At 39.5% G+C, this 26,103-nt stretch overlaps 1 protein-coding gene across 2 annotated transcripts in view; it reads left to right on the forward strand.

Annotated features, from left to right (window-relative positions):
* LOC125982101 (protocadherin-1) overlaps positions 1-26,103 on the forward strand; it is a 53,373-nt gene that overhangs the window by 11,876 nt on the left and 15,394 nt on the right. Inside the window, exon 4 of one of the 2 annotated variants that reach the window (XM_049742308.2) lies at positions 24,987-25,206. In XM_049742308.2, coding sequence (XP_049598265.1) covers positions 24,987-25,206 — 220 coding nt within the window. Of the gene's footprint in view, positions 1-641; positions 10,810-24,986; positions 25,207-26,103 lie in introns of those variants that run through there. The other variant, XM_049742309.2, reaches the window with a different exon arrangement.

Consider the following 26,103-nt stretch of genomic DNA (forward strand, 5'->3'; position numbering starts at 1 on the left):
TCTTCCAACGAAATCCTATACGCCTTCTGGAATTGAAAGGAAAATTACAAGGTTTTAATGTGATACCATTGACTTCCATCAGCATCTACCTTTCAAAAGGTTCTATCAAGCCTGATGGAAAATCAGAAATCTCAAATGGGCTTCACTCCCAGAATCATATGCACTTATATAATTGCCACATGTCAGATCCCCTTTATTTATGTTAAACTGTATCTCCACTGAGCAACTCCTTTTGGTAACGCTGTGTGAAGGCTCATCTTTCTGATGGCGTTCTTCTCAGCCGCGATATTATATCACCACACATCCCAGCCTCCTTACCTTCTGCCAGGCAGATTACTGCTTTTATCAATAAGCAGCTTAGCACCAAAGTGTCCCTCAATAATACGCCGTGGTATTTTTTCTTCCTCTGGCAGCTTTAATGTCTCTTTAGGTGCCCCCCCCCCCCTCATCCAGCCCATCCACCCCACCACCCAAGCACTATTACAAATTCTCATAACCTTCCATTTCTGTGTTTTCACTCCCACAACACTTTCCACTTTATTTAACCCTCTCACCGAGAGAGAACCTACTGATACATTATGTATCCTTCTCTTCAGGTCACATTAGGAACCTAGAAAAGGCCCAGGAGGGCCAGAAAGGAGCATCCCCATCAGACATACTGCCCCATTAGAAGTCTGCACCGCACTATAAAACCCATTAAGGTCCATTAGGGAAGCGTTCTGGTCCGCAGACACCTGTAAGGCCAGTCAGCCTCAAAGGTGCACGGCTACAGATGGTATAAAACCTATTTGATTTGTCATTAAAATGCCATGTATTATCTTTATACCAAACGATGTGTCAGTAATAGTTTATCAAAAAGGATTTTAGTTTCAGAAATTCGACTGTTGGGACATAATCAAGCCCAAATCAAAGATGTTTGGAGGCAGCTGTTTTAACGATACTCATTAAATTATGTTTCTCATTTGAAAGGCAGTACATAATGCACGATATCATAAAATGTAAATCAGCGCAAGAATCATTGCGCTTAAATAGATCCCATGTGAGATTTCACACACTTATAGTTTCCGAGCTTTCTCTTCAGCAAATGCCAGCTCGGTCACCTCCTCTATTGGGAACAACTGCATGCAGCTGTGAGCTTTCAGCACCATGACTGGCGCACTGCTTATTATTGCTTGATGAGTTTGACCCAAATTTTCCACAGACCGACACATTTTTCAAAGCCACTTTTAAAATCTAAACCCTAGATCAGCTCAAGAGTGAAAACCTAGCTTGGCTACAATTCAGATTTGAATGTGTTTTATTGGGGGGTGGGGCATATTTTGATGTTTGGTCTACCATTGGGGCATTTTTCTGACATAAAATTATTAAATATTGTCAGAACAGCTACAAATATGCATCTATTGTTTTGAAGCTATCCAATATGCCTCATGCTGACAGAAAAACAAGTCTTGGATTATTGCCTAACAAAATGAGTTTTTATGAGATCAAGGGAAAAGTTTTTGACAAACAATTCTGCACTAATGACGACCAAGTGTGTGTGAGTTATTAGGCGGGTAGAATTGTGCTGGAAAGTAACGGGGAGGCAAGCTAATGAATGCTGTCCTAGTCAATGAAATAATCAACAAATAAGAATCTCTACATAGTGTGGCGTAATTTGATGTTGAGCTGCTAAATAATGTGCCACACTATCACTTCAAAATTCATCTCCGAGCTGTTGCTTTCAATAAACAAGCTCGTGTTACCAAGTAATAGTGAATCTGTAACTGTGTTATTGACATTTGGTGGAAAATAAAAGATAAGCAGTGAATATATCACCGGCAGTAGAGATGAATGGCAACATACATATATGAAATGATGGTAGAAAGAAATGAAAGTTTATTGACTGAATAGTCCCGCTGTCAAAATGGTAAAGGTAGCTCGGGAGAAAATACTTCTTCAAGGTAAAGTGAGACCCTCAAGAAAGACATATGGTGTGAGACAAAGAGCCAGTCATAATTTTTTTTCCAGATTGCGCGTGCTATTTGGAAAGTGCATATATATATATATATATATATATATATATATATATATATATATATATATATATATATATATATATATCACACTTGGGTGTAGCGATTGCGGGCTTACCTGCGCAGTGCAGGCAAATCATGTTAATTACACGAGCGTACACACATTTTCCACAGGGGAACAAACATGCAAAATAACTGCCAACCCCTTCATGCTTCTTAAGCCAAAGAGCATTTTAAAACCTTTGAGTGTTTTTTAACAGAGGAAGCACCACCATAGTACGCATTACATCCCCCTGGTTGGACTATAGACATCCGGCCCATAAAAGCTTTTCTCCAACATGCTAATGCCTCTGTGGAAAGGTTTGTGTATAATTTGATGCTGTATTTATGTGCTACACAAAATGATATCTGTTTTGATCACCGTATTTTGACTGGCATGTGAATTTATCCCATCAAAAGAAGTGTTCGCATCACTCAGGCATGCCATTGTATGGATAATTTAGCTTAAGGCTATATGTTACGACTACTGCCGGGACATGGATTTGATTAAGCTCAATGAGCATGTCCACACAGGCAGAGAAAATTGTGTGAGTGCAGTGTTGCATGGGGTTATCCCCAGTGATAGGACACAGGGCAGGTGCTGGGAGAGGTTGGAGGATGGAAGATGATGGGGCGGCTCGAGGCCCGGGTCGTGGGGCCACAGCCCGTCCTTGCTGTTATGAAGGAGAAACTAACTGATGTGACAGTGACAAATGAAGCAACTCCACATCCCCAACTGCCACTTTTATGCCTCTCAAACTCAAGGAATCGCTTCCCAACCCACCCACTATTTTCTTCTCGGCGCTCTCAACCTTTCAAGTCGTCTTTATTCTTACCTACTGAGAGCTTTTCAGCTTTCAGTCTCCACTTTGTGCTACGTATTTTTAACTTTTACTTTGTACATCTTGTGGCGCTCTTTCACATCTCTCCCTTCAATCGTCCCTCCTTCTCTTTCTGCTTGTGAAGTATCCGAATACCTTGCTGGATCCCCTCCAATGAAAAACTTTTTTGTGTGTTCTCCTGTACGCACCGTTAACATATGGAACTTGCCAATGGGTTTCTATAAAATAAAATAAAATAAAATAAAATAAAATAAAATAAAATAAAATAAAATAAAATAAAATAAAATAAAATACTTCTTTATTGCCCTTGAAATTCATTGGACAGCAGCAGCACTCAGTCAAGTGTTTAGCTCTCCCCAGCTTCTGTTCTATGGAACCGACGCGAGCGACATGGCATTTACATCCTATAAATTGATTCCCTGTATCAAAACTTGTGTTGGTGAGTAGAATTGACACAGTAGAGTGCAATTAAACAGGAGATGGTGAAGTAGCACAAAGGATGAAGGAATAGCTCAGCAGTGATTATTGTTGAGGTTTAATGACTGTCTTGCTCCTGTAATAGACCTTCTGGGCTGTTGAAATGAGATGCCAAGCAGAGAAGACAATTAATTGCTTGGCTTCCTTTTGTCCCTGCCCCCATCCCCGTGTGTATTGGGCTGAAACTTGATAAGATAAAGGCTTGCGGCCACCCTAATACCTTCAGACATTCATCTCTCAATCTTAAATTTATTGTTTGAGTCAGGTGGCCCACTGCTGCTGTGTGATACACAGGAGGAAACAACAAATACTTTGGAGGTCCACAATAGCACCTAGAGCTTTATTATAAGTATACCATAGAGTATATATGTAGATTAAAAAACACAGCGTTTCTTTCCAGCATCAATATTTTGTCATATTGCCCTAAAAACATCTGACGTAAAATTTATGAAACTGGCTCCGTCCTTCCCTGTGCAATATTGAGAGGTTTAGTGACAAGTTATTAATAACTACAGTGGATTATCATATGAAAGGCTTAAGCTCCCCCTATGGGCCGATCTGCATCTAAAATGCTCATTGCATTGTTAATGTGCATCGCATGGCTGATCGCTGGTGTGTGCAATTAATTTGTGTGTTGCTTGCAGGAAACAACTAATCAGTGTGATTTGGAAAATGCTTAAAAAGGCATCAGTCAAATTCTTTCAAAAGCCTCACGATAAGATACACTATTAATTATAGCTGGATATTCTTATCGATTAATTACCAGTAATTTCAAGCTGCTAACAGGTGGCACAGCTAAATTTCAACTCAACATCCATCTTTGTGATGTAGTGTCTTATGACAGTGATATCCTACCAAAGATTTGCTCCAATTATGGCAATGCCAATGTAACACTCCACACATTCCTGTTTATGAACATTAAAAATGCATCGCTCTTCTAAATCATTATGATGCAAATGTGAGTCTGTTAAGCAGCAGTATATAGCACACATTAAATGAGTACAAATCCATCAGGCAGTGCTGAGAAATATAGTGTGCCAAATGTAATTGGAATAATGAGCGGCCAATACTATTCAACATACGGTCAACACAATACACAGTGGTGTCGAGTCGAAAACGAAATAAGAAAGGAGCAAAAAAAATGCTTAGCACACCATATTCATCTTTGCACACACAATGTAGCAGTGTTATCAAGAGGACAGCATGCAGCCGGTAATGGAAAGTGTGATAAATAATACAATCCCAAATACTGCCATTCAGTTAAATATGCAGGCATCAGACTCATATAATGCCCGCAGAGTTTCAATATTTTCTCACGTATTATTTCAATACTTTATACTCACATAATTGATTTAAAATTTGATCCGATTTTTCATTCTCCTTTAATATGAATGTTAAAGCGGTGCAGTGTGAAATTTCAGCCCTCAACATAATGACTCCCGAGCTGCAGCGACTCACATAGCAAAAAGGGTTGTTTCTGGTCTGCAGCCATATGAAATGTCATCAGAAATTTGACAAGATATGAAGGAGCTATCCCCTTTGAGAGCTCCACTGAGCTGCACATTTTCTTATATTGTTCCCGTATTATAATTGAGCCCCCCGTGTCCTTCTGAAATAAAACGAATTATTTGCTAGAAGAACTACTTTTAGCATCTGTCTTCAGGTCAGAACTGTTATGCTTCGTTACTATAACGATGTAGCCATGTGTCACATTATCTTGTGATTTGAAGCTTTATTGTAACACATTTTATTTCACAAAGTCAAATGTCAGGTTTGTTTGTTTTAATTGTTCATTTCATTGTATGATTGCAGCAGGATTGTGTCTTAGTTGTGCCCCACAAGTAACCAGTGTGCTCTTCCACAGTTTTTCCACTCCTTCATTCTGCATGTCAGCCATAAAAACCTATATAATCAACCAATCTTCTTTATTGTTTTTTCCAATTTCGGCCATGGGCATTTTAGTCTGGCGCATTCATAACATTCCTCGGAAATTCAATGTGGACTGAGAGAATTTGAACGGGCTCTGCAATTCCAGGCACAAGGCCTGTGTAAATTAGCCTTGGATTTGAATTAATTGAAAAAAAATCAACAGAATATCTCAGGCAGAACTGATTGCTAAGCACATTTCACACTGAAGGCTCATTTTACCAATTACAGTTGAGGCCATTCATGTTGGCTGCACCAAGAACAATGGTAGTATCGGTTACACGAAACTCACGAAGGCATCACCGCTTATCAGCACATTTTTAGTAATTAAGTTATAGTGGCCCAACATGGGCAGTTTCATTGCTTTATTATATATAAAAAAAAAGGTTATTGGAAGGTTCCCCCATGTCTCAAGGGTACACACTTAGGTATTACTGTTCTTCCCTAAGCAACAAAAGAAACAACCATTACAGAGTAAATGTAATCTGATGGAGAAAGTCCACGCCCTGCCCGTCCTTATGTTAACTCTCCACCCTCTTAGTTCGTTAAAGACCGAAACCAAACAGTTCAACAGGTTTTGCAAAAAAAAAGCCTATCCAGGAAAAGGTTTAAATAAATCCATGCGTTTATAAGTGTTTCTGCATGTGCTTGATAAGCATATTGTATGTGTTTGATCAATGTGCTGCAAATGTGTGATAAGACCCGCATTTGATTACAGTTCTGCATAAAGCGTCTGATTGTGCCATTTCCCACCACCGTCCCTTAAAGCCGATGGATTATTGTCTCTTACTGTGCGTCTTTTATCATGTTAAGCTGATTTTCTTGCATTTTATGTCACACTTGGGTTGTAGCACCTTTATTAAATCAACTTTTTTAATATATGTTCTGACGTTGACTTAGATTATACGCGTTGCTTTTTATTGCAATAGCTGACTTTACGTTGCATAAGATATAATTACACAAGTCTATTGGTTGACAGTTCTACACCAATCGTCTTTGAGGTATCATATTTTTATATGGAGGATAAACCTTTTTTTTAATATCTGACGATGGATTATTAGGTTACCATAGCACAAAAAACATTATTAGAAAAAGGTGCATACAATGTGTGTTTATTGGACATACTGTTGCTTTTCTTCTTCTTCTTTTTTTTTTTTTTTTTTAATCATAGCTGTTATAGCTGTTGGCTTCCTTTTCTAAAGTTTACATTTTTGTCTGTTACTCTCCAGCTGGGAGCTCTCTTGTTTTTCTGATTTTCTGCCTCAGGAACAATTACTCTTATGACACGAAAATAATGAAATTACTTTCTTTCATTTCACAAGCAATAACGTAGAAATGTTTATTCAGTTGTATGAAAGCCATGTAGTGTTCAGTGTCCGTAGATATGTGTCCATTTGTGCATCGAACAACAAAACATCAAAAGACTTAAAAAGCAAGGTTTTATGTTTGTCCATCTTGGAATCTTGGCTACTCACTGGGTCTTTACGAGATTGTTCTTTCGGTGCAAGACTGGAAGTGGCAGAATTAATCAATTTCTTCCTAAACTTAATCAACAATTGTTTTGATAATTAATGCAATCGTTAAAAGTCATTGTTAAACCCAAAAGGTTTTATTTAAAGATATTGTCCGATCGTACCTTGCGCAATCATTTACATATTCACATGAACTTACAAGAATAATAAGGCATAATTACTGCATAATTATATCACTGACATATTTATTCAAATGAGTAGAGAAATTAAATTGCTATGAGGGAGTATTAAAAATAAGTATATGAATAATACAATTATATATTTTTGAAGTGATATGACCAACTGAACCCGACTGACTCTCCCTCGAATCTTTTTGATCAAAATGCCGTTCGAGTCTGTCAATACACTTTTATACGTGCCGTTGTACGCCTACCATCCAGCATGTTTTGTGTTTCTTTCATCACTTGATAAAAGCAGGGTCTCGGTATTTGTGAGTTCTTGAAAGGAAGAAAGAAATGATCATCGTCTTGTGTATGAATGTTACCGAATGTTTGTTTCCACTATGTGGTAACCGAGGTAGCTGAGGGGAATGTCAACATGCTCACTGTATAAAGTTGGTGCCCAACACTGGAAGAGAAGTGAGACAGAAACAGAGGTGGGGGGCAAGCAACACAACACACATTACGTTTTCAGCATCAAAAAGAAAAGAACAGCAGTGAGTGGGTTGAGGTGAAGAAAAAGTGTAGTCAGAGATTGGCGGTAGTGGCTCACCTGGGGATTAGGGCAGGTGCACAGAGCATCAAGACATGAGTGGGCTCACAGAGTGGGTGGGTGGATGGATTGTGTGTGAATGTTGTTCTTGTTACCTCTAGTGTTTAAAGTGCAGACGGTGTTGCTAGGATACGGGGAATTAGATAAAATGCTCTTGATTGAAATCATACAAATATTAAGAATTACAATTTATTTATTTTTTACCAATGATTGTCACGCACACAACTGGGTGCGGTGAAATTTTTCACTGCATTTAACCCATCCCCGCAGGGAGCAGTGAGCCCGGGGATCATTTGGTGATCTAACCCCCCAATTCCAACCCTTTATGCTGAGTGCCAAGCAGGGAGGCAATCGGTCCCATTTTTTAGAGTCTTTGGTATGACCCGGCCGGGGTTTGAACCCACAACCTTCCAGTCTGAGGGTAGACACTCTACCACTATGCCACAGAGCTGGTTAATGATAAGTAATGTTGCCAGTGTCTTGATCAAGTGCACACTGTCAGGAAGCAGCCTAGTATATTTCCAACAACTAGTAGCTGTTTTTTTAGTAGCTTGCAGTAGGAATTTGAGCTTTTACCCTCCGGTTCCACACAAAATTTCACTTAGGTATCAAATGAGCCAATAAAAGCAAGATGTCAAGAGGAGAACTTGATCAGATCTCTGAAATGGCATTCAGAATTAGCAAGGTTTTGATATTGCGAGTTACGGTAATTGAATAGTCTTCGCACTAATCGGAATGTGTCAAGACATCCGTTCTTGCACCCAGCAGTCTGCAGACAGTGAGTGATGGAGCATACAGACAAGTGAGTGAGTCATTGAAAGTAGAAGAAAGGAAATCCAGACTTATTATTTTTACCGTGCAGAAGATGTCATGATGAGAAAGAGTAGCGAGGTCATGCTGTCCCTTCTTTTTGATCTAATATCTATCTTGTGATAAACTTAGAGCTAGCCTCAGGGCTATCCGAGTCCTGTTGGTTTTGTTCTCATCAAAGCCCTCCGGGTTTTTTTAGTTAGCTCTGCTGGCAGACTGAGGAAACATTTTGTTTTCTCGTGAGTAAAACAACATGTACGTAGTAGCATTTTTATAAATGACTTGCTAATGTGAGGAATTATAGAAAAGATCAAGATATGAAATTTGAATTAGATGGATGACTTCCTTCAAGCAAATTATTGTGCAGTTTGGATTGTATATTTGTGGTACCTGCTGCATGTGTAACACTAATCAGACCTTGTTGATACATTATGAAACACATTTTTGTTTATGATTGTCTACCCTATGACAATGCTTTAGTACAATAATGTGTACAGAACAAGAGTGCTAAGTCCTTCCCACACTGGAGGGGATAACAATTCATAGCTCTCCATTGACTATCAATTGCGCCATGTCTCATCCCCCTGTGTGCAAAAACAATGCTTTAAAAGCTCCTGTGTGTTGGAATGAAGAATCATCAACCGGAGAACAGAAAATAAAACAAACAAAAATGTGAATCTGCTCAACCTTTATCCTTTGTCAAGACTAACCCGGATGAATTAAGATTTTTCTGGTAAAATTATAACAACAAGCAACATATTTCATGATATGGATTTCCAATCGGCATCGTTGCCCGACAGTTTAAAAGTGATTTATTTCCTGTTGCTCTCAAATATGCCTGCTATGTTCTGCCAAGGCTAGATTACATTTAACCAAAGAGGCAAGGCTAGCTGTAAAGACATCACTCTTAATTATGAACGCGTGTGTTTTTATTCACATTAGTGAAAGGCACATTGTCTGTCTTATTTGTTACCAAGCTGCTTTTTTTTAATTGAAGAAATGGCCATTTCAATGCATTACTATACTGGGAGCCATTGCAAATTTAGTGAGGCAAAACAAGGCGTCTGCAAGATAAATAATGAAAGCTCAGAAACTGCTTTTTTTGTTTAACCCAATCTAGTGAACCAAATTAAAGTGATTTCTTGTATCTTACCTTTTTTCTTAGGATGGAAATGGGAGGAGGTATCAGCATTTATTATGCTAAGAGATCAGACAAACATGGATGAGATCAAAATTCACATATCTGCATTCAGAGCACTGATGGAGCATAACTGCGTGAAAAAAATCAATAATAAAAAAAAAAAAAAGATCGACACTGCACCAAATATATGCAACTTGCATAGAAAAGCGTAAGATGAGAGTTGCATGTGTAAAGTAGCAGTAGCTTTTGACATTTTTACTTAAGTGACCTCTGCCCCGAGTTCCCTATGAGTCCCAAATGTAAGCACAAACTAGTCAAGTCTTAATGTTAAATGCTTTTCAGTAGTGAAGTTGAGAATTGACAGATTAAACACACTCCATTTAGCTCTGTTAATGGCAAATGATTATACCAATCATTTGACAAATTGGGAGCAAATGTTCTGTTCTCGTTGCAGCGGCAGTCTTATCACTTCTGCCTTTGGCATTTTTCTATCATGGCGATGATTGTTCACCCCTCTCATGGGTGGAGTTTTTAGAGAGTGACGTGTTGGGTGGTCTGTTTCTCCTTTTGAGCAACGCAACACCCAAGCAGAATGTCGACAGTTGACAGGCCCTCTTGAATTCCATTTTCACCGTGACAGCATAAGAGGCACATAATGTGTTGTTTGGAGGGTTGTTAGCTCCACAACTGCACCATATAAAAATGAGAATTGCTGAAATGTTTATCTGAATATTGCATTTTATATTTTTCCTTTGCTGACAGTTCAATAATAAGATGCAGAGGTTAACAATGTTAATTTGTTTCAACATTGTGATTTAGTGACTACCGAAACTTATATAATTATTAAATATTGGTTTAAGAGAACACACAGTACGGTTTTGTCAACAAAGAGATTTTTGAGTGTGTGCTCAGAGCATCTCTGCAGTGATTTTGTTCAAGCCTTGGTAATTACAAAATTCAATACCTCTTGTTCTTTATAAATCAAGTTAGCACATTGATCTACCAAGAAGCCGTCCTAGAACAACAGTGAGTGGGCCAGGAGAAAATAGCATCATCAGTCTTTTGAAGTTAGCAGCACTTTGCTGCATTTACAGATATTGCAAAGCCCATTTTTGTCCGCTGGGATTTTTTTTTTCCCTTGGACTGCTGGATTTTATTAGCATCATAATATAGATACCTGTACACAAAACTGCACTTAATAATGCTTTTATTTTGAAAGAAACGCAGTGAACTGATGCCATTCAACTGATGTCATTCCAACCCTGCCGTTTGTTGCATGTTACCAAACCACAATGCAACAGGCAAAGATAAATGAATCCGAGCTAGAGATCTCTCCAAAGCAAACTATCTTTTGGAAGGTGAAATCCAAAATGTCAGCGCTCGTTCCCAGCAGACAGCAGGCAATGTTTCAGATGTTGTATGGTTCAGACTATTTCTGTAGTGATTGACTGGCATGTCAGCAACAAAGCAACCGTCAACAGCTGCTGAAATAACCCCATTTGGGGTTATAGCTGTTTGTTTTATGGTTTGATTTTTGTGGGTCAGGATGCAGAAGGAACATCACTTAGAAAGGAATATTTAACAATGTGCCAAAATGGAATATCTAGGGACATAGTCTGTTGAAACCAGGACATATTCATCTATTTCAAAGAGCCCTCTGGACTCCTACTGTGTCACTGAAACTAGAGGCGCAGGCTACATTTGAAGTTAGCTCTCAAACAATTCCTATTATGACAGATTGCAGAAGGATTTGGCTCTTTAAGTCAATCAAGTGAGTGGGCAAGGTAATGCCGTTTCAGTGATGGCTTAGTCACAACATGATGATGATCTTCGAATTCTTCACCAGATGCTCAGTTTCGGTTTTTCTTTAAACCATCAATCTGCATCACGATGCTCAACAATATATGTGTCTTCATCCACTATGCAGGTAATGAAATCCTGTCTGGCTCAGTATACCTTCAATTGAAGTGCTAGCATCAAAATCATTACCCCGCAACAACCAAATATCTCCTGCAGAATGTCAGAGGGAAACATAATGCTCAGACCATTAGTCAAGCAGTGGACAAATAATTATGCCTTGCACTATTAACCCAAGAAATGAGAAACGCATAGTAGATAGGGTGCAAGAGAGCGATGGATTTGATGGGAAGGGGGGGCAAATAACAGTATGACACAAAAGAAATTAATCCTGAATATCCACCGCTCCCTGTGCACCTCTACAATTGAAGGCTTAGTCGGTCTCGTCCATTCATGAATCACTGGGCCTTGGAGACACACCGGAGCAAAACCACCAGCTCTCATAAATAAAGCAGCAACTTACTGCTCTCGTGCCAATGAGTCATACAGGTCTCTCATTCACGGGAAAGCATTTTAAACCACCCAAATTTCTTCTGTTAACTATCTCGCTTTTTATGAATAATATGTTTTCCAAACATTTGTACCAGTAGTACGTAAGCTTGATGTTGTGTTTATAATTGGACTCGTTTCCAGCAATGTCAGTGTCTGCACCAGCACAAAAACAACAACAAAAAAAACAACATCATTGTAACAAAACATCAGAACAAAATTGCAGGTGTGAAAAAATTGATTTGACAAAAATGTTACTATCCTACACGGTAGGGACGTTGGGGGGCATATCAATGGATGGATGGATGGATGGATGGATGGATGGATGGATGGATGGATGGATGGATGGATGGATGGATGGATGGATGGATGGATGGATGGATGGATGGATGGATGGATGGATGGATGGATGGATGGATGGATGGATGGATGGATGGATGGATGGATGGATGGACGACGGACGGACAGATGGATGGATAAGGATTGGATGCAGATAATAACAAAAGCATGATTATATGCATATTCATACAAAGTGTGGAAGTAAAATTTGAATGGATGTATAGTGAGTACAATAAAAACATAATCGGCAGCTGTGTGCCGAGGTAATTTTTGATGGGCGATTCGCCCAAAAACGGGTTGTTTGGAGTTAAGTTGGATAAACAGCCTTACACTGGGATGGTGGAAAGCTGATTTTTCTTTATAATCTCAACACTGCTTCCATTATACCAAGAACAGAGGCAGTCACCATTACACACACACACACACACACACACACACACACACACACACACACACACACGCACACGCACACGCACACGCACACGCACACGCACGCACGCACACGCACACACACGCACACACACACACACACACACACACACACACACACACACACACACACACACATATACGCGCGCGATCCTCTTTGCTTAGGGGAAAACCTGGTTTAAAGATTAGATAAGAGGCATGCATTTAATTTCATTTTATTGATTTAGAGTGGCCATCTGGAATTTGGCTCCTGCCATCGATCTGAGATAGATGATACAAGATGGTTATCAGCCACCAAACAACATTGTGTTTGAAGATGTAAAAATACTGTAGCAGATTTCAGCTCAAATCACCGGAGAGGCTTCACATCAAAATGTCACTAAAATGCCACTGGGGAAATTGAGCAGTTTCTTTCCCATAAGCCTCTAATGTTTGGAGCGGGGAGCACAGCAGAAAAAATCCTGCGGCGGTTGTTCATTATCTTTGTCAAATAACACTGCTATCAAACCAGGCATATCTGGTGATTGCTTTTTGGTCACTTTAGATTTCTAATATGAACAATGCAGCTTAAAGTGGCGAATGTAGCACGATTCATACGTGTTCAAGGTTCTAGCAATTGTTTTCATTCAATGTATAGTGTGTGAAAAATGAGTGCAAGACAATAGGATAATTTTTCTGCCAAGGCTGTGTCGGAAACGATTACTGAGAAGTTAAGCTTGTTCTTTCTTTAGCATGATAATGATTATGATAACTTTCACCTGTGCTCTCGAGTCATTGGTACCCTTTGCATGTGGTTGATCCCAGCCGGCTACTTTGAGATCATGTTCGAGTAGCAACGAGCCTTTCAGTATGCTGATGGACAGGGTCAAACGCCACAATCTGTATTTATCAGCAAGATACTGTTCCTGTGCTGTAAATGCGATTCTAAAGCCTCTTTATCCTCTTTCTGAGGATTTGCAGTATAGCAGATGACATGTGAGTCTCCCTGCACTTAAGCCTCACTATCAGCAGCCCAGTGGGCTGGCAACATGTGAAGGGACATAGTTTCATTTTTTTTTGTAGGTATTTAATTTGAGCTTACGTTCTGGAAATCTATGTGGCTTTATGCTGCTTGGTAAAAGCTTGTCTGCCTTGTTATGAGTGAGGCATCCAGTTGTTAACTAAAATCACAGTGAATTAAAATGTTTATGGAATTTCAGCTATATTACATCACAGTCAAATAGGGTTGTCCTTTAATTTCCACAAACAAGAGCGATTCGGATTTCTACTCAAGGTTAACTCAAATTAAAAAAAAAAAAAAAAAAACACAGTCAAACCAATGGAACATCATCGTGACTTGCTTTGGGAGAAATTACCAAGGACTTTCAAAGGTAGTAAATACAAATACGAATGGCCATTTTATGACCTTACTATGTCATCCTTGGGAAGTCTGCTTAAATGGTTGATTAACAGAATTTAGGACCTTCGCATCAAAGGTTGACACAGGAAGTCAGTGTACTGATTTGTGTGGCACGGTTTGTATACCGCATCCCCTTCCTGAGGCCATTTATTAGCGTTTGTGTGACACAGACAGGAAATCGAACCAACAAATGCTCAACATGGTCTCAGAAGCAAGTTTCATTTCATTTCATTCAAATAGAAATGTTATAAATATACATACAAATAACTTATATTGTATAACAAACAACAAGATATAAAGAATTTTGGCAGTAAATCTTCTAACTACCTAAAAGAGACTTCATTGGGAATAGAGTTTGAAGATGCTGTAGGGACCAGGCAGCAAGTCGTGTTGAATGGTATGCTGTCAGAATCATGTCTGTCTAAGCTTCAGGAATCTCGGGAGCTAATTCTGTTTGATGTATTAACCATGATGAAGGGGGGCAGGGGCTGTTCGTTCGCAGTAGTGTGAGGATTTGGGTACATTTTGTCTTGTGCATGATGGGAATGCAAGTTTGTCCACATACTTTTTCATAATGCTTGTGCCCACTGATAAATTACTAAAAGAGAAACTACAATTTATGTTGTTTGATGATTTAATGATGCATATGTGGGATTGGGAGACTTGCTCGCTACTAATTCTATTAGATGCTTATTTGGGTTCCTTGGTGTAAATCTCAAGTTTGTTTAGCAGAAAATAACAAAAGCAGATTCTTCATCTCGTCTACACATAAAGCAATCTCGACTCAATAGACATTAGACCTAAGCCATTTTAAAGCCATATATATCAACCCGGCTCTCGGTTGTCGTACGCAAACAGGAAATGTGTTTTCAAGCAGCAGCCAAATAAATCAATAATTCAGAGGACTAAGGTATGGTACTGATCTATATATCCTATCATAGTGTGTCACCTCGCCGTCCACGCTTTTCATATATTCGATTCCATATGTGTACACTACATTCATTAAAACTACTTTGAACCTGCACACTTACTTAGTTGGCCTTCATAAAAGCTTGTATTATTGTCTAATAAGAATCCAAAATAAAACCAAGTGTTTAATTTGACACTTTAATTCAATGCCGAGCTCTACTTCTGTTGCCAAGCAACCATGTTAAGGTGCACACAAAAGGGTCATTATAGTTTTGCGATTTCTTTAGCGCAACTCTTAACCTGTATTCATTTCTCCATGAAAAATTGCACAATTATGCTTTCAGATGATTCTTTAGAATGTGTATACCTGTATGTGTTGTCACTAATGCAATAGAAGTCTGCATAAAATAATTTCCCGGCAGTAAATTCACTGACATTACGCTCTGATTTTTTTCTGGAACACAATCAGAGGAATCAAGTTGAGCTCCTCTTCTTATGCATCTTTTAGACATATGTTACTAACAGGATCTGACAGCATGGCCCTGAGTATTTAAATGGTTCATGGTGCTTGTACTGTGATGTCTACGATACGACACAATGAGCCATAAATATGTCAGTTTTGACTCAAATGAAGAGAGAAGGCAACGGAGTATTCATGCTAGATGCTTTTGCTTTGGGGCTTTGTCTAAAGCCCATTTTGAAAGACTCTGCCAAAAATTCATCAGAAGATTAATCAGATCTGTCATCAATATCATATCAAATCTGTATCAACTGTATTTAGTATACCCCCCTCGCAGTACCACAGCGAAAGATGCTCTGTGATCGGCTCACGTTTTTTTCCCATCATTTCAAAATGAGAGCGCCTTCTTTTAACACGCTCTAGGCAGTCAACTTAGATAATAGATTTCTTTTTTTTTTTTTGGTGGCATTCATAATAGTGTCTATTTTGCTGAGGCTGAGAATCTAAGGCAATATGGGGCATACATCAAATATGTGTTCATTAAGTCCCTAAACACGAGGGATGGAGGCTGCAAGTTGTTGTTGGCTGCTGTTGTATTTGATGAGAAGCAAGCTTGTTGGATCCAAGGGGGGGAAATGATTTGAGGCAGGAACGGAGAGATGCAGTAGCATTTAATTTGCATGAAGACAGTGAGGCAGAGGCCATGACTCTGGTTTTATATTCCATTGCTTTTCTGAGATGACTTCAGATTGCAGTATAGTTGGATTACACATCTCAAGCTCCTAAAGGCCACAAACTCAACATACAAAGCAGCTCACTCAAACAGCTTAATCTCTTTATCTGATGATTGACAAGTTGTTTTTCTGCCTGGATTCTTCTTGACTGTTGGAATTTTCCAGAACATATCCTGCTTCTGCACTGACTGGACAGCCAGACATGAAAAAGGTCATTGTGAATCTAATTAAGCATGACTTTTTCCTCTCTCTCACTCTCTCTCACTCTCTCTACAGCGTCTTGGTAACATTGAGGAGCATCAGACCACTCCATCTAGTTGCATCCAAATAATTACTCAGAATGCAAGAATGAGATGCACACACATTCTTCGGAAATAATCCAACGTTGAAATTATATTGCCAATCGAATCGCAGGGTAGCAAATCTTGACAAGCAAGATGCTATTATTAGCACGGCATATACATAGGCATGCACATGCACTGGGAAACAGTGACTCACATGCAGACAATATTAGAAGAGGGGGTGAAAATTTAAGCATAGTTGAAGGATTTCTATCCCTTTTGCCCAATCCAATTATGTTCAACTTCAAACAAAACCTAAGTGCATGCACGCTTCTCATCCAGATGCTGCAGCAATACTGTAGATATTAGCTCTGACGATGGGAACTTTGAGAGGCAATAAGGTATCCAGCGGGGAGAGGACATCCAGGATTAATTTCTCTTATGTCTGAATCTTTACATACTAATTTCTCCTTTGTTTATATCTCCCTTCTGGCATGATTGACTTTTTCCACAGTCTGTGTGGAAGATGTGTTTAACAGGATAGCAAACGATATGTGATATATTAGAGGCTAAGTTGCAAGCTCATACTTACTTCAGGTAAGACCTTGAAACCAGCCTTGTTGGATTCAGTAGTTGATGACATACCTGACACAACGACAAAGAGCTGTTGTTATGGCAATCTATGTATATATATAACGTCTGCTTACAAATACTGATAGGATTCACAATTGGGATTCTTTTATATTGCAGAGGGTATTCAAATATTTAGTAGTTTTGTGTAGTGCTGGCAAGCCTGCCTTTGCTTATAGAAATCATTCTGCACCTGTTCAATTTAATAATGTGAGCTATTGTGGTGTTTCTGCAATGCAGTTATTCTATAAAAACAGCTTGGCTTTGTCATTTGGTGTATATGAATTGAAGTTATAGGCGACTTTTGTGTTCAAATTCAAAGGCAAATACAAAGCAAAACTTTCTGTATTCATCTGGACATCTTCAGAACATCTCTGGAGTCTGGAAGAATAGTTTCTCACTTTCTGTCACCATGGCAATCTGTCAACTTCTCCTGAGTTTTCTTGCGCTTCCTTTTTTGCTATTTTTCCCCTTTTCTGTTTATCTTCTGCATCTTGTTATTTATTTCACTGCCCTCTTATCATTTGTTTCTCTGCATTGAGGACTTATCCTTTTTTGGAATGTAGTAGCATGATTCCTACAAACCTCAAGCAATGGCAAGTGATGACTTTTCTTGTCCTTTGGGCTCAGATAGTATATTTTGTCCCTGCTGTTTAAGAAAATGAGGGTCACTCTAAAAGAGAATTCATTTTCTTAACCCAAAAACTAATCAAAATGTTAATCCGGTGCTCTTCCCAATTAAGTTTTCCCACTGATCCCTTTCTATATTTTCCAAAAGCTGACGGCACCAATCTCCCGCAACGCCAAAGCATATTATATTTGTCTACCGCTTTCCTTCATCTCATTCCATTTTGCTAGAGGATATATTAATTGATGTATTTAGTGTGGTGTTAATTGACTCTCAACCACAATGTCTCTGTACCTAAAGAGAAAAATAATTTGAATCTAATTTTGGGAAAAACTGTATGTTAGTAATTTTGCAACTGTGTGCAACCAAGCATATCATACGGAATAGGACTTAGATATCCTTTCTACTACCACAATTACATCCTTAAAATCATTTGTAGTTGCTTGGAAAAAGAAGTTTCTCCTAAATGGTGGGGAGTGTGTAGGATGTAGATCAACAAGTTTAATGGAATACCAGAGTTGTCAAATCCAGGTCCAGAAAGTCGAAACCCTGCCACAGTTTAGTGATAGCAGCAGGTATTTCTAATTTCTGGGAGCTCATTTACCCGCCAGCTTGGCTGATGAAAAGCATCGGTGGCAAAAGCCAAATTGTGGAAGAGTTTCTTCTATCGCGACCTGGATTTGAGACCTTAGCGGAAAACAAGGTGGGCATTTTCATTTTATATGAATCAATCAACTGGTGAAATTAAATTAGTTATAGTGACGTGGTTGGGCATTCAAGTGCTTTTTCAAGCTTATTCTGACTCACTGAATTGCTTTTAAATTTATACCAAAGTCTGGATGAGCATCCCATTTTTTTCATGTATTGTATATTGAAAGACAATTAAATTTGTTCAATTTGATGGCCCAGGTTTTGGGTCCTTTTTGGTTTCCTTTACTGTTACCACAGAGCAGCACAAAAACATCTGATGGGTTTACACGTATTGCAGTCGAAACAAACAATATCATGGCATTCCTCTACATTACCAAATGGTGCAGGATGATGTGTTTGCGCTTGCAGAAAACCACTGTGTTTTTTATTCTTGTAGACCAGTTCTGTTTTACCAATGTATTTTTTTATTCAGGCATTTAATATGTATTATGACTTTGTTGAAAGCGAGCTGCCATTGTTGCGAGGTTTCTACGATTTTGCTGTTGCAAGGGAGCGGGAATCATTACTAGATGATGGCCCGCAGCTCACCACGGTGAACCAAGCTGAATATTTCCCCCGCACTGGCTCGAAACGTGTTCCACAGTCAGACGTGTCCTTGTAATGGAGAATAGACATCCATAGCTCATCGCAGGACAGAGGGGCTGACGAAGAGCTTTTTGTCAATGGGTGATGCATTCACGGCAGCACTCCCACATCCTGTCATATGGAATGGCGTGAACACGCCGATTTGTCATTAGATATGGCAGCTATATTCACACTTGGTGGGTCCCGCTGCAGTAATACTTGATTTTACTGTAACAACATTATGGTATTTCAAGGCCAATGCTTCCAGTGAGATGAAATTCTCTTTGGAGGTGGGAGAGGGGCGTAGTGGAAAAGAAGCACTCCAGAATAGGTGACACAGACAGTGAAGGATGTGAATTCAGTCTTGCCTATCAAGACCATTAGGGCCTGTGTGATTGTTTTTTAATGCATTCACTCTGGTCGTTTTTTCTCTCCATTAACAGTATGTGAACAAAGGGACTTCTGGTCTTTATCCACCTCCCTTTCCTCATCCCCTTGTCTGATCACTTCATCCTCCAGCCAAACCCATGCTGACTCCCGTGCACTCTTCTCTCCTCCCCGCCTCTCGCTTATGTTCCTTCCCTCCCCCCTCTGCAGCGTGTCCCCTAGTTTTCTGGTAGCTGTGTCTCTTTGATAATCCAAGACTCTTTGAAGACTCCAATTCCACACTGCTTGCCTCCGAGCTATTGCACCTACAAAAAAAACAACAACTGTGTGTGTTTGTGTATTTGTGTGTGTGTGTGCGTGTGTGCATGTGTGTGTGTGCGTGTGTGTGTGTGTCTAAAGAGAGACAAGAGAGCAGTGGAAGGGATGTGAACATGATGGTGGAATTAAAAAGAAAATGTATACACATTTTCTGAATAATGCCCTCTGTCTATCCGGGCTTATATCCTTGCTGGTGCACTTCTTCTTTGTCAACTTTGTCGGTTGAGCCAATTTTTCTGGGGCTTTGCAGGTGGGACCTCATTGATGCCAGCCTATATACAGTAAATGCCAGAGCCTGTGAACACCTCTAGGTATTTTTCAACAATGTCTACCATTTCTCGATCTACATGTAACTGATTCACATAGATATTGTCAGATGGGTCACAGATGTAATTAGTTTGGGCATTCTAGAATTGTCAATAGTTATCTTTGCTAAAGTAATTTCCTCTATCCGCTTTGTGTCACCAGTGTCTTTTTACCTTTTCGGTGGAAGTGGCTTTGTGACTCGGCTGCTATGTTCACCGTTGTTTCAATCTTTAGTCCCTCTTCTTCCGTCTTTGTCTGCAGCCCTCCCTGTTTGACTCCATCATGCCGCCTCACTTTGGCAGAGGAGCTTGCCACTGGGATTTTGAAGAAATTGAATTGAATTATGAAAGAATTCCTCCGCAGCACGATTGGCATCACTCCCTCCACACAATATAACATCATTGCCATATCTCTCAGTGTGGGACGAATGAAAATAGGCCTTGCACCATTTTTTTGGCTCATCCTTTTAAATTGAATTTTTCATATCACGGGGGGCACTGAGACATCAGCCGTTTCCTTTAACATGGGCAGGAAACCCATTTCATAATATCTCAGTGACACATAACTATGATTCAGTAGGAAATGGCTGACTTCCAGCTTCAGTACACATTGGCTATACCACAACGAAATGTAGATAAACGGGACCACAAAGGTTTTCTTCAGTTTGAAATTTTAAGAGTGTTAAAGGAGAGTATCCTATATCACTTTTTTTAGCTTTGAAAGAAAGGAACAGGGCCTCTTTCGCATAGTCATACCAACTCAAAACATTCAACCTCTAAAGCTTCCAGTTTTATTTTACCCGAAGAAAATCTGCTTTTTGCAGTTGTTTTTTTCCCCCAGTAGCAAATTTCACTTGCAGAGTTGGTGATTATTCAGAGTTATGAAATGTTATGCTTTGAGCGTGTTCCTGAAATTGTGTTTTCAGCATACAGAGTAACACTTAAGTCTGCATAGCATTTGTTAAAACTCTAAGAAGGAATTGGGCAGGCAAAAAATGCATGACAAAAATGTATTATACTTCCTATAAGAGAACACAAATAATAATAATAATAATAATAATAATAAGAATGAATACAACTAAACGTGTTGACTGTCATTTCTAATCTAGACGTTGAATTGTTCAATTATGGGAGGTGACACAGACCATTGAGCAGTCTGACAACGTGTGGGAAGATTCAGCTTGCTGCTGGGTTTGGAGCTCATGCTGCCTTCTGAGCAGGCCGCCTAGGATTTTTGCTGGCTGTCCAAACTATTCTACTTGGCTAATATTTACATTTAACACGATCCAAACCAAGAAGTTATACTCAGTGTTGGAGTGCTTGCTATTCTTGAGGGAAAGTGATCAAGAATGTGTACTCACAGATACTTCACACTGCTGACTCTCTCTGCGGCAGCCGCATTGACAGGAGAGTTGCAAATGCTAAGTCTACCTCACCAACCACTCTGCAGAAAGTAAAAAGGTGATGGAGTTGATGAGAAAGCTATGGCATCTGCATAAGAACCGGCGGCTCAATACCGGCAATCAGTGAGGCTTGGCTGAGTGACAGGGCACGTGGTGGCAGAGTGGTGTCAGATAGCTTTCAAGAGTGGACTGAATAGTTGGTGCAGTTGGAAAGCACGGCAACAGTCGGGTCCTATGTCCCACTAGGGAGCAGTGGTGCAAATCAGCAGACACTGCACTGATTCCGTGGCCACTTTCATTGACACTGTGCAGTCTAGACGATAGTTTACACCCAATAGATAGAACAATAATAATACTACCCAAAAGAGAGAACCCATAATACTGAGTAAACAACTGTAGATGGAGGGAGGGAGGGAGGGAGGGAGGGAGGGAGGGAGGGAGGGAGGGAGGGAGGAATGGACGGATGGACGGACGGACGGACGGACGGACGTACGGACGGACGGACGGACGGACGGACGGACGGACGGACGGACGGACGGACGGACGGACGGACGGACGGACGGACGGACGGACGGACGGACAGACAGACAGATAGATAGATAGATAGATAGATAGATAGATAGATAGATAGATAGATAGATAGATAGATAGATAGATAGATAGATAGATAGATAGATAGATAGATAGATAGATAGATAGATAGATAGATAGATAGACAGATAGATAGATAGATAGATAGATTCTAATTTCAAGACTCCTGCAGATATGGGCCTATATTATTTTCTTATTTCTCAAAAAAGTATTTCTTATTTCTTGTTCTGTTGGCAGATAATTTTGCTTATTTTCAGTAATATTTTTCTCAGTTTATCATCTCTTTTTCTTAAAATTTCCAGTGCAATTTTTGCTGTGAAACAAATTCATTTATCCAATATGTTTTGTGGAGGTTGGAATGTAGACATCATAAATGTTCCGTTTTTCAGTCTTTGCCCCGTAGCTAGCCGCAATGCATGATGTACTCATCATAAATGTTCCTTTTTTCAGTCTTAGTCCCGTAGCTAGCCACAATACCTAACCGATCCCCTACGACTGGCTCCAGTTTCCCAGAATCCAATCCTTCTGCTAGTCCCCTCCAGCCAAAGTGTTGTCTTTGTCTGCCTGACCAACTCTCCACTCCTGACCGGCTTCCCCTTCCAATCCTTCTGTCTTGCCACATCCCTGCAGCCCCGAGGCCTGGCAAAGGATTTGCTTTCAGTCTAAAAAGAGAATCTATTTCCCATCTCGGCAGCCTTTGCTAGTTATCATACCCTGGAAACATGCTGAGTCTTTGGAGTGAAGCCTTGAGGATAAGTTTAAGTAAGAACCCATATTTGAACAACTAAATGCTACATTCACATTTAAATGATAGATTAGATGATGGGGGCAGTTTGATGCGCGAACAGAACTGGAATTTAGCAGTGTGGGACAAATAAAGGATTATACTTTATCTTATCTTATCTTATCGTCACTGAGCCGAATGCACCACCGACATATAGTGCATGGGATGTTTGATTACTAAATATCACAAAAAGCATACCATCATAGGGAGAATTATGATATGTTATCGGAATATTGATCATGTGATTCTTCTGTCCAAGAGATCCCTTGAAATAGACTGCTCAAACACCAACAAGGAATTTTGTTAGAAATTGTTGCTCTTCACTATTTAATTGAAGGAATCCAAATAGCTTATTCTTATCGGTCCATATTAACCGAGGCTGTCTTTTCTTGATGTTGCACCGTGCATATAAATCGTAAGGACTATAAGGACCCATTGTTGGGTCAAAAATCGTTCGCTTCTATTTGGAATTCCACCTTCATTTCCATTAAACCCTAACGGATATACCCAAGACATTTTTATGTTGCATACTGTGTTTGATGTATGGACATATCAGCACTACTTGCAGAGAAAATATGATGCACACTAAAGCTCAAATAAAATGAAAGATGAGGAGATTCAGCAGTGCAACACAGAAAAAAAAAAGTGTTTGAGGAAGCCAGAGATGAACAAGAAACATTTGGAAGCCCTTTAACTGTATTAAGAAAACATTGTTCCGATCACTCCTCTAAAAGCATTTTCTCCAAAGTCTTGCATGTATGCACTAAAAGGATGATAATTTGTATTATTTCCAGCAGGGGCTTTTGTTTGCCTGAAAAGTGGTTGAGACGGTGAAAAGCAGAGACTGGTAGTATCGATCCAGGCTGACGGGTCTGGCTGAGGCGGACCTGTTCTGCTGTCTCAGTGCTTTCCTGACTTTAACAAGAGAAGCACGTGTGGGGGTGGGCGTGGGGTAGTTCCATTACATGTGCATCGTACAGAGTCATCTTTCTGTTGTCGATCGGCGGTAAGTCACCATTAGTAATCTGATCTTTAGAAGAAAGAATTTAATGGTCCCCTAACTGTATTTACAATCCATTCAATTTGATAAAGGGTGTGATCTTGAGTGATTTATTATTTGCCGCCCCATTCCTCCCAAAGCCATTGATTTCAAGATTCCATCGGCACTCTCTTTCATGCATTTGCCCCTTTAATCTTTCATCAAATCTCATCAGCATGTAACAAGGAAATAGTGACTGTCAAAGTGTAATTGCGATGCTCCTTTTTATTCTCTTTTTCTCCCCAGCGTAGGAGACCTTAAGGATTAATTTTCCGCTAAATCACAGTCATATTTCCTGCCTTTTCTGCTTTGTTAAACTTCAACATCTGTGGAAAAGTATGCTAATATGGAGATTTAGAATCTCATTGAGGTTTGTGGGTTGATCATTGGCATCTGCAATTTTTTTCAAAGTAGTAAGATATACAAACAAAAAACACACAGATGAAACATGAATAATATTGCAAGAATTTTAGCTGTTTTGAGCAGAAGCACGCGCAATTAGCAGGAGAGTAAATCAATAATAAATAAATGATAACATTGTAAACACTACGTCAATACACGGAGGATGAATTATCACTTCACTTGCCAGACTTTGGCCAGTGCTTTTCTGTCTCCAGCAAATTCAGAATACAACTTTTGTTGTCAAAGAGTAGATCTGCTTAGTTACCCGAGTTATGACCTCCTACAACTTGTAGTATATTCAAAGTGGAAATATGATAATCCAGTACGTTTAAATACAAAGACATTTATATTACATATGATAGTTTGTGTTGAATAATTTCTACTGCTGTTCACACAATACAGCAAGCCATATCTTTTAAAGTCCTGTTACAGTCTAATAAAACAGAATCCCTTAGAGAGAGTAACTTTCAGCAATATTCCCAAATACATCTTGTGGTCAAATGTATCACCACACATTCCTTCAGTTTGCTAAATTAACTAATCAATCATAAGTTGAGACAGACATCTTAGTTTCAACCAAGAAAATCTTACAGAAAGTCATCTCAAAAGAATATGAGTTGTTATAGCTGCCAAGGGTACAACAACTTGATATTGTCTTCCGTTTTCAGTTCCTGCAGGTGCAATATCAAGGTGTACCAATACTTTCCTCGATACACTATTTCATCTCTAACTGCAAGCACACAACTTGTTGCGTCTCTCAGTGGAGCACACAAACAAAAGGAAAAGTGTAGCTGTGAAGAAAAAAAAAAGTGTCTACTGTATGTCTGTGTTTTGTAGCATCCCCATCGGAGAGTGACCTTCTCCACCGCCAACCCTGTCCAGGACCTGCAGGATGCCTCCCAGCACAGTTACTATGACAGCGGCTTAGAAGAATCAGAGACACCCAGCAGCAAGTCATCGTCTGGCCCTCGTATCGGACCCTTGACCCTGCCTGAAGATCACTATGAGCGAACCACTCCAGATGGCAGCATTGGCGAGAGCGAACACCCTGAAAACGGTACATTGATAATCGCACCCCCTTCAATCTTACCCTGATGAATATGGATTTAAATGCAAATTGCTCCATTAAGGGTTCTGCTGGTGTATGTTTTAAAAATATCTGTGTGGTTTCTTTTTGTTCCTTGGCAATTTGAAGAGTTTATATATATATATATATATATATATATATATATATATATATATATATATATATATATATATATATATATATATATATATATATATATAAAACCCTCACACACACACACACACACACACACACACACACACACACACACACACTGATTTATTATGGTGGGTTTGCATTACCTATCTTTCGAACCTTATTGTAATTTATCTTGAGAATTCCACTAAATAAAAATTAGCTAGAATCTGCGTTTCCATCTTAATTCCAAATCCCTTCCATATGATCGTTTTGCCCATCTGCAGAATGCAAGTTTTAGTCAGACAGGGCACTCTTTGTTGTCAGCAGCAGGAGAGCCTGACTGTGAATGGTGATGGAGCCGTTACAGAATGAAACAATGTCACAAGATGTGGGAGATGTTAGATTGTGACAGGAAGTGGGGACTAAGAGTCTCCGACATGCAAACCCATAGGATAGGGAGATGTGATGATGAACCACGAATCAAGGATAGACCTAATTAAAATGTGATTCCTACTTCAGGGAGATAAGCTAGAGCCCAGATAAAAGGGAGGTTTAGACAGAAAAATCAAAAGAGACATCTGAAATTCTCCCCAGCTCCACCTGAATAGTGACATGAAGTTCTTTTTAAGCATTTGAGTGACAGAGTGACAGGCTGCACTGGTGCAGGCTTGTGTTCATCACAGTGGAGATGACTGGCAGGCATAAAATGAGGCGGAGAGCATGATGTGTCACTCTATTAAAGTAAAATCA

Source organism: Syngnathus scovelli, chromosome 15 (genome assembly GCF_024217435.2).
Source record: "Syngnathus scovelli strain Florida chromosome 15, RoL_Ssco_1.2, whole genome shotgun sequence".
In the NCBI taxonomy this organism is placed as follows: domain Eukaryota; kingdom Metazoa; phylum Chordata; class Actinopteri; order Syngnathiformes; family Syngnathidae; genus Syngnathus; species Syngnathus scovelli.